Source organism: Gallinula chloropus, assembly GCF_964237585.1.
Source record: "Gallinula chloropus genome assembly, chromosome: 1".
In the NCBI taxonomy this organism is placed as follows: domain Eukaryota; kingdom Metazoa; phylum Chordata; class Aves; order Gruiformes; family Rallidae; genus Gallinula; species Gallinula chloropus.
This window is the reverse complement of record NC_140085.1, coordinates 79,716,085-79,728,148: the sequence shown is the minus strand read 5'-3', so window position 1 is coordinate 79,728,148 and position 12,064 is coordinate 79,716,085. Positions and strand designations below refer to the sequence as shown.

General features: G+C 40.2%; 1 protein-coding gene across 1 annotated transcript in view; it reads left to right on the top strand.

Annotated features, from left to right (window-relative positions):
• PTPRO (protein tyrosine phosphatase receptor type O) overlaps window positions 1-12,064 on the top strand; it is a gene marked incomplete at both ends in the record, with an annotated part of 157,628 nt that overhangs the window by 100,039 nt on the left and 45,525 nt on the right. The window contains 5 exons of the mRNA XM_084275253.1: window positions 3,311-3,469; window positions 5,357-5,509; window positions 7,146-7,592; window positions 8,599-8,760; window positions 11,410-11,609. Of these exons, the coding sequence (XP_084131379.1) occupies window positions 3,311-3,469; window positions 5,357-5,509; window positions 7,146-7,592; window positions 8,599-8,760; window positions 11,410-11,609 (1,121 nt within the window). The remainder of the gene's footprint in view (window positions 1-3,310; window positions 3,470-5,356; window positions 5,510-7,145; window positions 7,593-8,598; window positions 8,761-11,409; window positions 11,610-12,064) is intronic.

Below are 12,064 nucleotides of genomic sequence, written 5' to 3'. Positions count from 1 at the left end.
ATGGGGCTTAATTTTTATAAATGTCACAATATGAAGATAAATCATTATTAATTTGGGTTTGAGGGTAAGAGGCAGGGGAGTTGATCTCAGCCCCATTCCAACCACCCACATATAATATTACATCTAAGCTACCACAGTAATCAGTCATTAATTGAATCTGTGGAGTGACCCGATCTACAAATATTAAAACCAAATTGATTTGGACTGGAATATGGTACTTATTTTCAATCTAATTTTTTTTTCCTGAATGGAGAACATTAATGTGCCTGACACAGATTGAATGCATTAATAGAGGTTTTAGCATCCAGAATATTCCAGGACATTTGAGGAAGAGGTTAGCAGCATTTATGATGCTGTGTTTATGTTTGTATAATGCAAGCTGGGTGCTAAATGCAAAATATTGCAGACTCCAGGAGAAACAGGAATTAAGCTTCTCATAAACAGATATAATGGGAAAGCAGTTGCTACAGGAGCGGCAAATTCTGAGACACTAATCAAAAAAGCAAATTCAGGGTTTGATCCTGCAAGCTTGTCTGTGTGCGTGTAATATAATCTGCAAGACTGAAAATAGTTTGTACACGAAGAAGTGCCTTAAACATGCCGTTAGAGGGACATTGGAATGCTCTAAGTCCCTTCTGGAATATGACTTCAGACATCAATGGAGTTCAGAGCATTTAGAAAACCGAGTTTTATGAAGTATTATGATACACTTTGTTGAGGCTGTTTCTTGAGAGCCACTGAAAGCTTTGAAAAGCTGGATCCTAAATACTGAAAACTGTAAAATTAAAAAGACCAGACTGTTTATGCTCTCAATTATAAATATAGATTGTGAAGAGTGACATTTTACATACTCCTGTAGTCTAATAACCCTAGGAACAGTTAGTAAGTGAAAAGCAGAATGGGATTTTTATCTGCTGAGTGTCCTTTTAATTTCACAGTGTGCAAATAGCTTTTGATGTGAAGATTTGGTGCCGAAGGAAGTAAGATAATGGAAGAATCTTTAAATTGCATTATGTCACTCCTGCTACTCTGCGAACATCAGCCATGAGCAAGGAGAGGAGAGTGAGCGGAAGATAACAACAAGAAAGAGAGTCTGTGGTGATTACCGCTTAATTCAATTATTGGTTAATTAAATCAAAGCATCAGGAGGAAAAATCATTTGGATTAAAAATGAATATAACTTCCATCCTTTATTTGATTTGATGTAGGAAGGAATAAATGCGTTAATTTAATCACCGACATAAGAAAGTTTCAGTAATTCTTTCAGAATTAAGGAGACCTCAGATGTGAATGAGATAGCAGAATAAAGCCCAGGGCACACCTGCTAACATGAAAGATGACTGCATGTAAGGGCTGTGCTATTTAGAGATTGTTATTGTCCTTTAAACTACTATCATGTGCTGTGTGAGCTGTGATATGAACCCTCTGGTCATGTGGATAGTCAGATCAAGTATTTATTTCAGAATAAGCGATAAAGACTCTGCAGAAAGAAAGGGATAGGCTTTGTTTTCCCTGATCTCCTTTACTCCTGTTTATTCCTAGGCTATCACAAATTGTCAGGAAAATGTTCACAGATCCCATCATTGAAGTGCCTGTCAGTGCCTGTGAGACTGGGAGTCTCTATTTGTAAGCAATTAAATAGAAGTTTACTGATATTTACCTATAGCTAATGAAGCATCTTTACCATGCCAGCTAGTCTAATAATCCCAAAACATTGTATTCCCATGTGTTGACAGAGTTCAAAATCACAACATGATGACTTCTTAAGACCAGGAGAGATTCTCTTTGCATCTGTGGCTTTTGTTCTTAGTCATGTTTTCTTCTCAACTTCTCATCACATCTGGAAATGTAGTACTGTGGTGAAAATACTGTGGTCTTGATTGGGATTTAATTTTCACTTCCAGTCCAGTCTTGCTTTTCCATCTTTAACTAACCTGTTCCACCTTCTATGGGATAATTCTGCTTTTGAAATGGATACTGCTCTCCCCTTTCATCTACTCATCCTCTTTCTCATTGTGACTCTATGCTCTTTGGGGAACAGTATTTTATTAGTTTTATCCAGGGCCTATCGCAGCAGAACTTTAAACTTAAACATGTCCTCTAAGGCCATGCTAATATGCAGCCTGAATTTTTTCAATCTGTTCCCTACGATATGCAGGAGTTAAATCAACACGGTAATACTTATAAGGGTGTAGGCATATTTACTGAGGATGTTGTGCATTAACTACCTCTATTAAAATATGTTAACATGACAAATTTTGAGCATTGTAACCTCGTTTTGAAGATCTGCTTGGCCCTCTTAACCGGTGTACAGTTGGGTTGCTGTAATTATTTTCTTGCTGAGGAAAGCATCAAGCAAAAGGCTATTTTTATGCTTTTCAATTTTTCTGAGTTGTTTGTGTGGGGATAAAGGAGGCCAAATCAAACTGTGACTCTCTTATTAGCAAGAACCCAGAATCACAGCCATAGTGAATTGACACATTAGCTTTCCTTAGCCAATGTAACTGTGTTGGTCTAGGTGTCACATCACAGGACACAGGCTGGTTTTCATTTTGTAGCCCTCCTACCTCAGAGGTCAGAGCGCTGTACCGGCAGTTCTGTGCCTACCTCTTTCTGTGCACAGGTTTCCCCTGTGCCCTACAGTAAACCACTTTATTTCTTTGAGCCTCAGTTCTTCGTTTGTAAAATAATGGTAATGGTACTGCTGTCATTTGTAGAAGTTTGGTGTGGGTAAATATGTGGAAGAGGGTGGCCCTCTCAGATACGGTAGGAATGGGGACTTCTTTACCCATGAAGTAAAGAAATGAGTACACAGAAAATCTTCATTTGGAATAGCTTTGTTTGGCTGTTGCACTGATAAGCTGTTCAGCTAATCTTAAAAGTTCAGATTTATGACAGAGTTATGAGCAATTTCAAGTGTTTTGCTGGTTTTGCCTGGGCACTTTCACATGATTGGCACGCGTGAAAGATGAAGGCCTTTCTGGGGTGATGACTTTGAGTGCTTAAATAGTAACGGCTCTTTCAACCTTATATTTTATGGCAAATAAGGAAATGTTTCTATTCAAGTATAAACATCAAGAACGTGAATTGTTTTGTAGCAGAGAACACAAACATCAGCTTGGACAGTGTCCCAAGTGGCTTTGCCTCCGACCTCTGTGAAGGCCCAGGTATCACCTGGTAGATTTAAGAGTGCCTGTGCCATACCTAGCAAAAGCTATTTTGTTTCTCAGGTGTTGTAGATGTGTTGAGAACTTGGTTTACCTATTAATCTGCTCCTCTTTCATTTTGTTTTCCTTTTTGTTCCCTGTAGAACCCCTTCCTGTGAGCAGTGTTTCTATCTATGATTACAAACCATCTCCAGAAACAGGAGTGCTGTTTGAAATTCAGTACCCAGAGAAGTACAATGTTTTTACCAGGGTAAATATAAGCTATTGGGAAGGAAAAGACTACCGGACGATGCTGTACAAAGGTAGGAGGAAACTGTTCCACTAAAACTTCATGCTAACTGCTGGAAACACTTTAACCAGTGGCCTTTGGTGTGGTTTTGACATGTAATAATTATAATGATTTATAATTCTGGTAATGTGTCTGTTTATATAATATCCTTTCTATCGTGAATTAAGGGATAGGTCTTTGAATTGAGCTAGTGGTCTGAGTGGTCTGGATTTCTTAATCAGTTCTGAAACCAACCTGAAATCCTCAGTTTCTGGTGCTTCCAAATAAGCATGTATGCTAAAATCCCCCAAACCTTCCACCACTATTTTAAATCTTCCCTGCTGCTGTGCAATCCAAAAACAAAAGGAAAGGGAAAAAAGTAAAGAAACCCAAAACTCAGTAGGAAGGACCAAGATATGTTTTTGCTTTCTGGGCATGCTTGCTGAAATCCTTGGTTGGCATTCTCTGTCAGTTGGAAGTTTTAAATAAAACTTCCCTTCCTCCTGAGAAGATTTCCATTTCGTTATACCTGATAGTACCCTGGTAGTTCTGTACCACCACATGGTGACACAGTGCTAATAGTGCCATGTAGTACTGTATATTACCATAGCATTCAGTATTGGCCCTGAGCTAACAAGCCCTCCTGCATATCATAAATCAAATTTTTCTTAAAATAACCTATTTCAAGGCAATCGATCTGACAATCTAGACTGGTGGACAAAATTTAAGCAACCAATCTAACAATCTAACAAGAGCAAATTCTGATGCCTTTTTTGTTTAAAATTGTACTCCCTTTGCCCTGCAGTACAGGTAACGTATAACACTGATCTGAAAGATGTAAGTGGGACTGTCTTATGGAGAGGATCTGAAGAGGTGAGGAACGCATCTGCACTCTGCACAGGCCCTGAAACCCCAGTGGTTGCCCCCAAAGGCAGGAAAAGGCCTTTGAGCCATCCAGTAGGTGCTAGGTTGAATTTTAGGCACTGAACTAAGGCTCCCAAAGTAGAAGTCCGTTGGGTCACTGTAAGCTCTGTCAGAAAAGTCAGCAGAGGATGATGCGCACCTCCAGAAAGAGGTCAGAAAAATTTGGAGTCTCTTTGCTTCAATACAGAGTGGGGTTAGAAATCACATTTTCAACACTGAAGTGCCAGAAGTTAGGAAATGTGATTCTGGATCATAGCACAAAATATAGGTGACCTCCTTCCAGAGAACAAAAGGGATACCAGCAGTAATTTTTGTCTTCTACAGCTAATACATGGTTCCAGGGGCTGTAATCCTGCAGCTGCTGATTAATAAAAATGTCAGCTTGAATTAAGAATTTCACTAATCAACTCACGAACTCCTTCCCATAGCCAAATAGCTCTAAGCAACTTCTCAGCTCCCACATGTACTGATGGTGGACATGAGCTCAGCCTTCAGCACTACAGCTTCCACTTGGTTACATGGTGGAAGGTCCTTTGAACATCCACCCTGAATGCTGAGCCTCAGTCAGCAAAAGACCAAAGAGTTTTGCGTGCAGCAGTTAAAGGTCTGCAGAAGCTGTCAGATGCTCTTTGAGATATTCAGTGTCACATGGAACAGGTTGTCAGATTCGGTTCCCTTTCCCATGAAAAGTAGTTCATGTTTCTTGTGCTGATTTTTTTTGAGGGGGCGTGGGGATTAGGTTTTTTTTTCTTTTTGGTTGGTCGGGGCTTTTATTGTGTGTAGCAAAGTGGCTTTGCCAGCCAGGAAAAATCTTAGTGAACTGAATTATTAGAATTTCATGTCTCAAGCCAGGCTGAGCACTATATAAACATCTGAAATGCTGCCAGTTCAGCATGTGCAGTTGCATTATCAGAAAGTGGTAATTTGATGTATTTTCTTCTTTTCTTTTTTTTTTTTTTTTTTTTCCTTTCTTCCTTTCTTTTTAAACCTTCTGCAGATTTTTTTAAAGGCAAAACAGTTTTCAATCACTGGCTACCAGGTATATGCTACAGTAACATCACCTTTCAGTTGGTGTCAGAAGCAACCTTCAATAAAAGCACACTGGTGGAATACAGCGGGGTCCAGCACGAGCCTAAACAGCACAGAACAGGTGATGAAAACTGTTCCATGCCATTTGCTTCAAGACTGTGTGGCTTCTTTCCTTTCTGCTGCGAGAAGAGGATTGATCCCACAGAGAGGAGGGGGCTGTGTGGGGGCAGTCCCGCGAGCTGTTGCTGCCTGGCCAGGAGCACGGGAGGAGAATGCTTTGGCTGGCACATAGGGTTATGTGTACAATGCAGCACAAAGGGAGGCTTGCATGAGGGCTTCTGTTGTAAAGCTTGTCTCCTAGAAATTAAATTCTGCCTCACATGAGATATCCTAGGCCTTGTGCTAGGAATTAATTTTTGAGCCACAGGAATAGCCGCACTGAGCATACTATTGATCTATCTATATTGATCTGTCTCTTTGCGTACTGAATCAAAGCTAAATTGTTGGAGAAGACCTCCTTCATTGTGCAGTCTTCTATCACGGAGAAGAAAGTCATAGTCACCCCACTTGGCGGCAAGTGTATGCCCTGAAGCATGAACTTTTAATTTCCAAGACAGCAATGTTGCAGAGCCTTGAAAATTGCGTTTGTTCAGGGTCCAGAACTAATTTAATTTGGTCCTGGGATGTTGCCCAAAACTTTTCTGTTGATCTGTTGGACTGCAGACATTTTCCAGGGCCCGAAGGGAGCCAGTGGTAAAAAGTAAAGGCCAAATCTTCAGATGAATACACTGATGTTGGTCAGTTGCCTTGGACAGAGCAAAACCAACTGATGCCAGCTGAGTTCTGTCCTGAGGATCCTAAATATAGTTACTGAGATAGTGAACCATAAGTATTGCATTTTTCTTGCCTGCTGCCCTCCTATCCCTCATTCTTTGAACAAACTGCAAAGAAATTGTAGTGTCTGGTTTTGTGTTAGTGGCTGTGGTTGGGACAAGGGAGGTGAACGTGTTAGTATGTTGTAAGGTGCCAGTTTAAAAGAAGCCAGTCAAAATTGTTTCCAGAGGCTACTCACACTTACCATGTGTAAGAACAGACAGACAAGCAATTACAGTGAGGCAGACAAAAAGCTGTGTGTTCACCTCCTGGCATAAGTTGAAGTTCTTTGCGTGCCAGAATCTTGTCTTCTGGAAACCCAGATCTTAAGATCAAGCTTTCAAAAATATTAAAACTTAGGCTGATGTTTACTGCTTGTGAAAAGGTGGCTGCTAAAAGCATATGAGAAACCCTAAAGCAACATGAAGGTCATACTTTTCAACTATGAGCTATGCCCTATATTAGTTTTGCATGTTTTTCAATTCATTTCTATAGAAATAATTTTTTTTTTCCTGTGATCTAAAGATCTTTCTGGAAGACATAAATAAATAAATGAAGATCCACTCTTACAAATTCACACCCAAGTAACCTTGCTGATGTAATAGCACTGAAGTCTGATTTACTGTGTGACTATACATCTACTTGTCTTCCTGGTATTCTTGAATTGTGATTCTTCTGTGAATTTACATTCATCTTCACCCCACTAGAATCACTTCTGCTTTAAGTGTATGTAAGAGAAGGGAGCATCTGAACAAAAACAAGTTATTTAAAAAGACCCTGAGATGCACTTTTTTCCTGCAAACAGTATTTCTCTAGGGAATGAATATATCATCAAGATGTGCAGAACATACCTGTTAAAAGACTAACCCTTGCTTCTCTTTCAGTTCCTTACCCACCTCGAAACATTTCTGTTCAGATTGTACCAATCAACAGAAACAACTGGGAAGAGCACAGTGGGAATTTTGCAGAAGAATCATTCATGGGACCACAAGAAATCATAAGGAAAGAAAAACCAAGACATTTTTCTGATAATCCACCTGAAATTCCAGCAGCCAACACATCTGCAGCCTGGCCAGAGTACCGTTACAACAGCACAGAGTACGAAACGACCTCGCAACCATCCTGGTGGTCTAACGAAGCTGAGTCATCAGAGGGTGAAGAAGAGTTTGTCAATGCAGTTTCCAATGATTATGAGACCAGTAGTGTCAACACATCTGGAAAACTCACACCAGAGCCCCCTTCCTTTCTTCCTGTACAAATGGTGCTGACTTGGTTACCACCAAAGCCACCTACTGCATTTGACGGTTTCCATATCAATATTGAAAGGGAAGGTAAAACAGAGCCTTATACTCTTTTCATACCTCTTTTATGTAATTCCAGGGGTGGATTTTCTTCTCTACAACTTACTAATGACTTAGTACTGCACTCCAAAGGGCTTTATTAGATCTCCTGTATTCCTTAAGAAGTTTCTTGCATTGAATAGCATCCAGTTCTGGTCAGGCATCATAGAAGTAAGGGAGGAGGGGTAAATCACAGTTTGCAGTTCTCTTCTCATAAACAAGATTTATACTGTTGCACATATTGCCACGCTGTTCATACTGCAGTTATCATAAATCCATTCTGGTATTGGAGAGAGGAGAAACGAGCTGCTAGAAATTTGAGACAGAGAAGGTACATTATACCATGTAGTTTTGTCTGCCGCTGAGAAAGGTTCTTAGGGGGACCCCTACTGAAATGGGCATGAAGATAGTCTAAGGTCAGATTAGCAGTTGTTTTGGAGGACAGCTGCCAAACTATCCTATCCTTTAGGCCACAAGGAGGCAGTGACAGAGCATGGACTTTTCAAGAGATGAAGCTACAAGAAAATCACTATGCTGCTCAAAATTTTCTGTTTTAAAATCTGTTGTATCCAAATAAATTTTATTTTCTGACAAGCAGTTTTCATAAGCCATTCCACACTGAGGGAAAATACTCAGAATCTTTTAGGGGTGTTTTTAGAGAAGAATGCAATAGATAGAAAATTGGAAGCTCCTTTTCTTCCATGCACTACTGTTTTTCACTTGCGCAGTCATGGCAACCGTATTCTATCATCCCCTCTATGGAATGAAAATTTGGTCGGGGTTCATTGTTCCTCTATACCTATACTGCAACCTTGGTCATTAATTACTCTTATGCTGATGGGAAGAAATAAAACTAGCTGCATAAATCCAGTCCTTTTGGGTACTTTTTAATCCTACAGCAGAAACAGTATGAGCATTTCTGATATAAAGCATTTTCTCAGTGTCTGGAGCCTTGCAGATTTCAATTAATCCACTATTTTTCCCCTCTCTGATTTAGAGAACTCCACGGAATTTTTGACAGTAAGTGAGGACACTCACAAATTCGTTGCTGAACTGAAAGAACCAGGAAAATATAAGTTGTCTGTAACAACATTTAGCTCCTCTGGCTCTTGTGAAGTTCGGGGAAGTCAATTGGCAAAAACACTCAGCTTCTACATCAGTAAGTACCTCAACAAGTCTGCCTTTCTCCCACACCAACATAACTAATATACAGAGTTTGACCACTGGGGCAGCCGTGGCATCTGCTGCAGGATCAGAAGAGTCTGGTCCCCTGGAATTTCTTGTTCCAGAGAAGGAAATATAGTGGAAATATATTAGTTATTATATCCTGCCTGGATGGACCTTCATCGTGCCATCTTGGCGGAGCTAAGAACTGAGAGCAGGTGATACATTTGATAGTCATTGCTCCATGTACAGGCGTGGCTCACTAAAACAGGACCCCCTCTTGCATCTTCCAAAGAAAGAATTTAATTCCAAGAAATAAATTGCTGGTTATAGAGATTTCTGAAAATACTTAACTTCCTTATTCCTGGAGGCTGTGTGTACCGGGTTAGGGATGGAGGGCACCTCAGGCTGAGAGTGTGGGAATTGCACAATTAAACACTGAACTCTGAAATTACATGGTCTCTGAGAGCACATGGGGCAAATTACAGTTGATGAAGTAGTTCAGCCTGCTAAATTCAGAGGAGAAAAAGTAATTTATTAGTTCCCTGTGAATCCCAGGGTTTAACTGAGGATCTAGTGAAAGCCAAAGTAATAATACACTACTGTGTAAACTAGTATCGTGACTGGCAATTAGATCAGTGACAGAGGTGTTGGTGAATTCAGATTATTTTCCTACTGATGACTGTGATCACCTTTCTACCTTTTTCTACAAAAAGAAATAGAAGTAGCCTGCAAAGTGTCCATACAGTGAGAACAGGGGAATACTTACGGCACCACACAATTTTCCGTGTTGGGGGATAGCATCTGCATGGATCAGGAATACTGCCACTAGACACGGTAGCTAAGGCTGGCAGCAATACTAATATTAAAAGGAAATGTGCTGAAGTACATTACTGATAAAACATGTGTCTTTAGTAGCTCATAACATTTATAAATACTAACTATTTAGGCTTAAATTCATCATAATGCTTGACTGCATGTAACTGAATTTCACTATCGCTCCTATGTTTTTAACAACTTTATAGTTGAAAGAAACGGCACTTGGAAAACAAAGAGAAAAGAGGAAAGGGAACATGAGAGAAAGGGTCTTTAGTGTTGTAATTTCACGATCTTCTGGTTTTCTTTAGGAATGGTTATTAGGCAGCCTCGTTATACAGAAAAAATTAAAGTATATATATCAAATAATGTTGCATTCCTATCAGTACCAAATGTTACTTAATTTTACAAGGTGTGACTTATTTCCATTAAGCAATATGCAATAAAGCATCCTCCTTGAAGCCTGGTAACTGGGGACAGAGACCTGACAGAAATGAGAAAATGTTAATCCAAAGTGTAGGTATATGGGTTGCTTAATTGAGGCTAAACTCGAACCTCATGGGATATAAAGAGAACATTGGGGGTTTTTTTGCAGGGGGTTGTCTGTTAGTTTTGCAGGCTTTTAGAACCTGATGAGGATTCTTGGCAGTTGCCTTATTCTGTCAAATGCAAGTTCCTTAATACTTTTAGATATATTTTATGTGTATTTCTGGTAGTATGCCAAATCTGAGATGTGCACAAATACTGTTAAGTTGAAATTGCTTTTCCATTTCTCTTTATGAGTCTGATCATGTAGGCTTTTTATGTGGGGACTACAAATTTTGGGTGGTGCCAAGAGGTAGCTCCATTCCCCTAATGCCAACGTTCAAACAATTTCTTAATAGTAAGAGCTACACGTACATCTACATGCTCCAGAGATTAATCTAATGATCCATTTCATCTTTTTACCTAGGTAGGTGTTGGTCCACTTTCATGAATAAATTTTGCTCATAACTTCAGCCTTATCATATCCTTGTAACAGTTAGTGAATCATCCTGTCGAATTACTGGCTTGGATTACACACCATTTTTGTTGCATCCAGATAGGGGTATGGATTGTCAAGTCATAGAGGCTGATCTTACACCAAATTCTTCCTCTGACATTTTCTTTTATTTCCCCAATAAACTTAAAGTACCATTAGAATTTCATGGAGGAAGGAATGTCAAGGAGAGAGCTGTCACAAGTGTCACTTAAAAGGGACAAGACAAGCTGATGATTTTCATGACATCTGAATTTTTGACCAAGTCTAGCTGAAGTTATTTTATCTGTGTTTCAACCTGTGTTCTTCACTAAGTACTTCAAAATGTCTGATGCAGAATGAGATTCTTCACTGTGGTAACCTTTGTGACCTTGATTTTAACGCTTCAAGGATGTACTGCACTTAGAGGGTATGTTAGGATATGGAGAGGCAAATAAAAAGGTGTGCCTATCCTTTGGTATATGCCAGTGGTCTGTACATTATTGAATGTCACTGCTTTTAAACATTCCCTCTGAGGAAAACTGATCTTGTGGTGTGGTTTCTGGTGACCAATAGAGGATACTGCAATCCGAATTTTCAAACTGTGTCGTTTCTCTTGTCATCGGCTCCAATACAGGTGAAATAGCACCAGCCTCAGGCTTTTTCCCAGGGGCCAGTGTCTTCACTGGGTGAGGGCTGTGGAGATGGACAGCTTTCAGGCCAGCCTCTTTCAATAGCAGTAAATAATCCCATCAAAGAAGGATGTTTCAACGTATGTGCCTCAAATGCATGGAGTAGCTTGCTCACCTGTGCTTTTGGGATGTGTCCCAGGCCCCACAGGTGAATGGATAGAAGAGCTCACTGAAAAGCCCCAGCATGTGACTGTGACGGTGCTAAGCTCCACGACTGCCCTGACATCCTGGACAGCATCACAAGAGAGCAGTGGCAACAGCACCATTGTGTCTGTGATCTCCCTGACCTGTCAGAAGCAAAAGGAAAGTCAAAGGCTTGAAAAACACTACTGCACTGAGGTAAGGGGTGCAAGGAAGGAAGGAAAATTTTTCAAGCAGAGGTAGAAATTGCTAATCATCCTGCTTTGTGGGATCATCACACCCAAGGGCCCCACTAGGACTAGGGCTGCAGAACACTGTGGTATGTGCCCCCTTCTGCAATCTGAAGGGACACAGCTGATGCAGAGAGGAGGAGAGAGGGTGACATTTAGGAATTGAAGTGTGAGGTAAACTGTAGCAGTGTTAAAATCTTATTTCTACTAGACTGACTATGGCCAGTCCTTTGATGAAGCTTGTGAGTTATGTTGCACCCTTTGAGACATATTTGTGGCAATAGGCAAAATGGTGATGCATCATAGTAACAGGCACATGCTGTAATACGTTTGTATTAAGCAAAGTGCTCGCATACGTGCTTCCAATTGAACTAGCATAAATTCTTTCTTAGATACTTTACATACGAATAAAGAACCTGACTC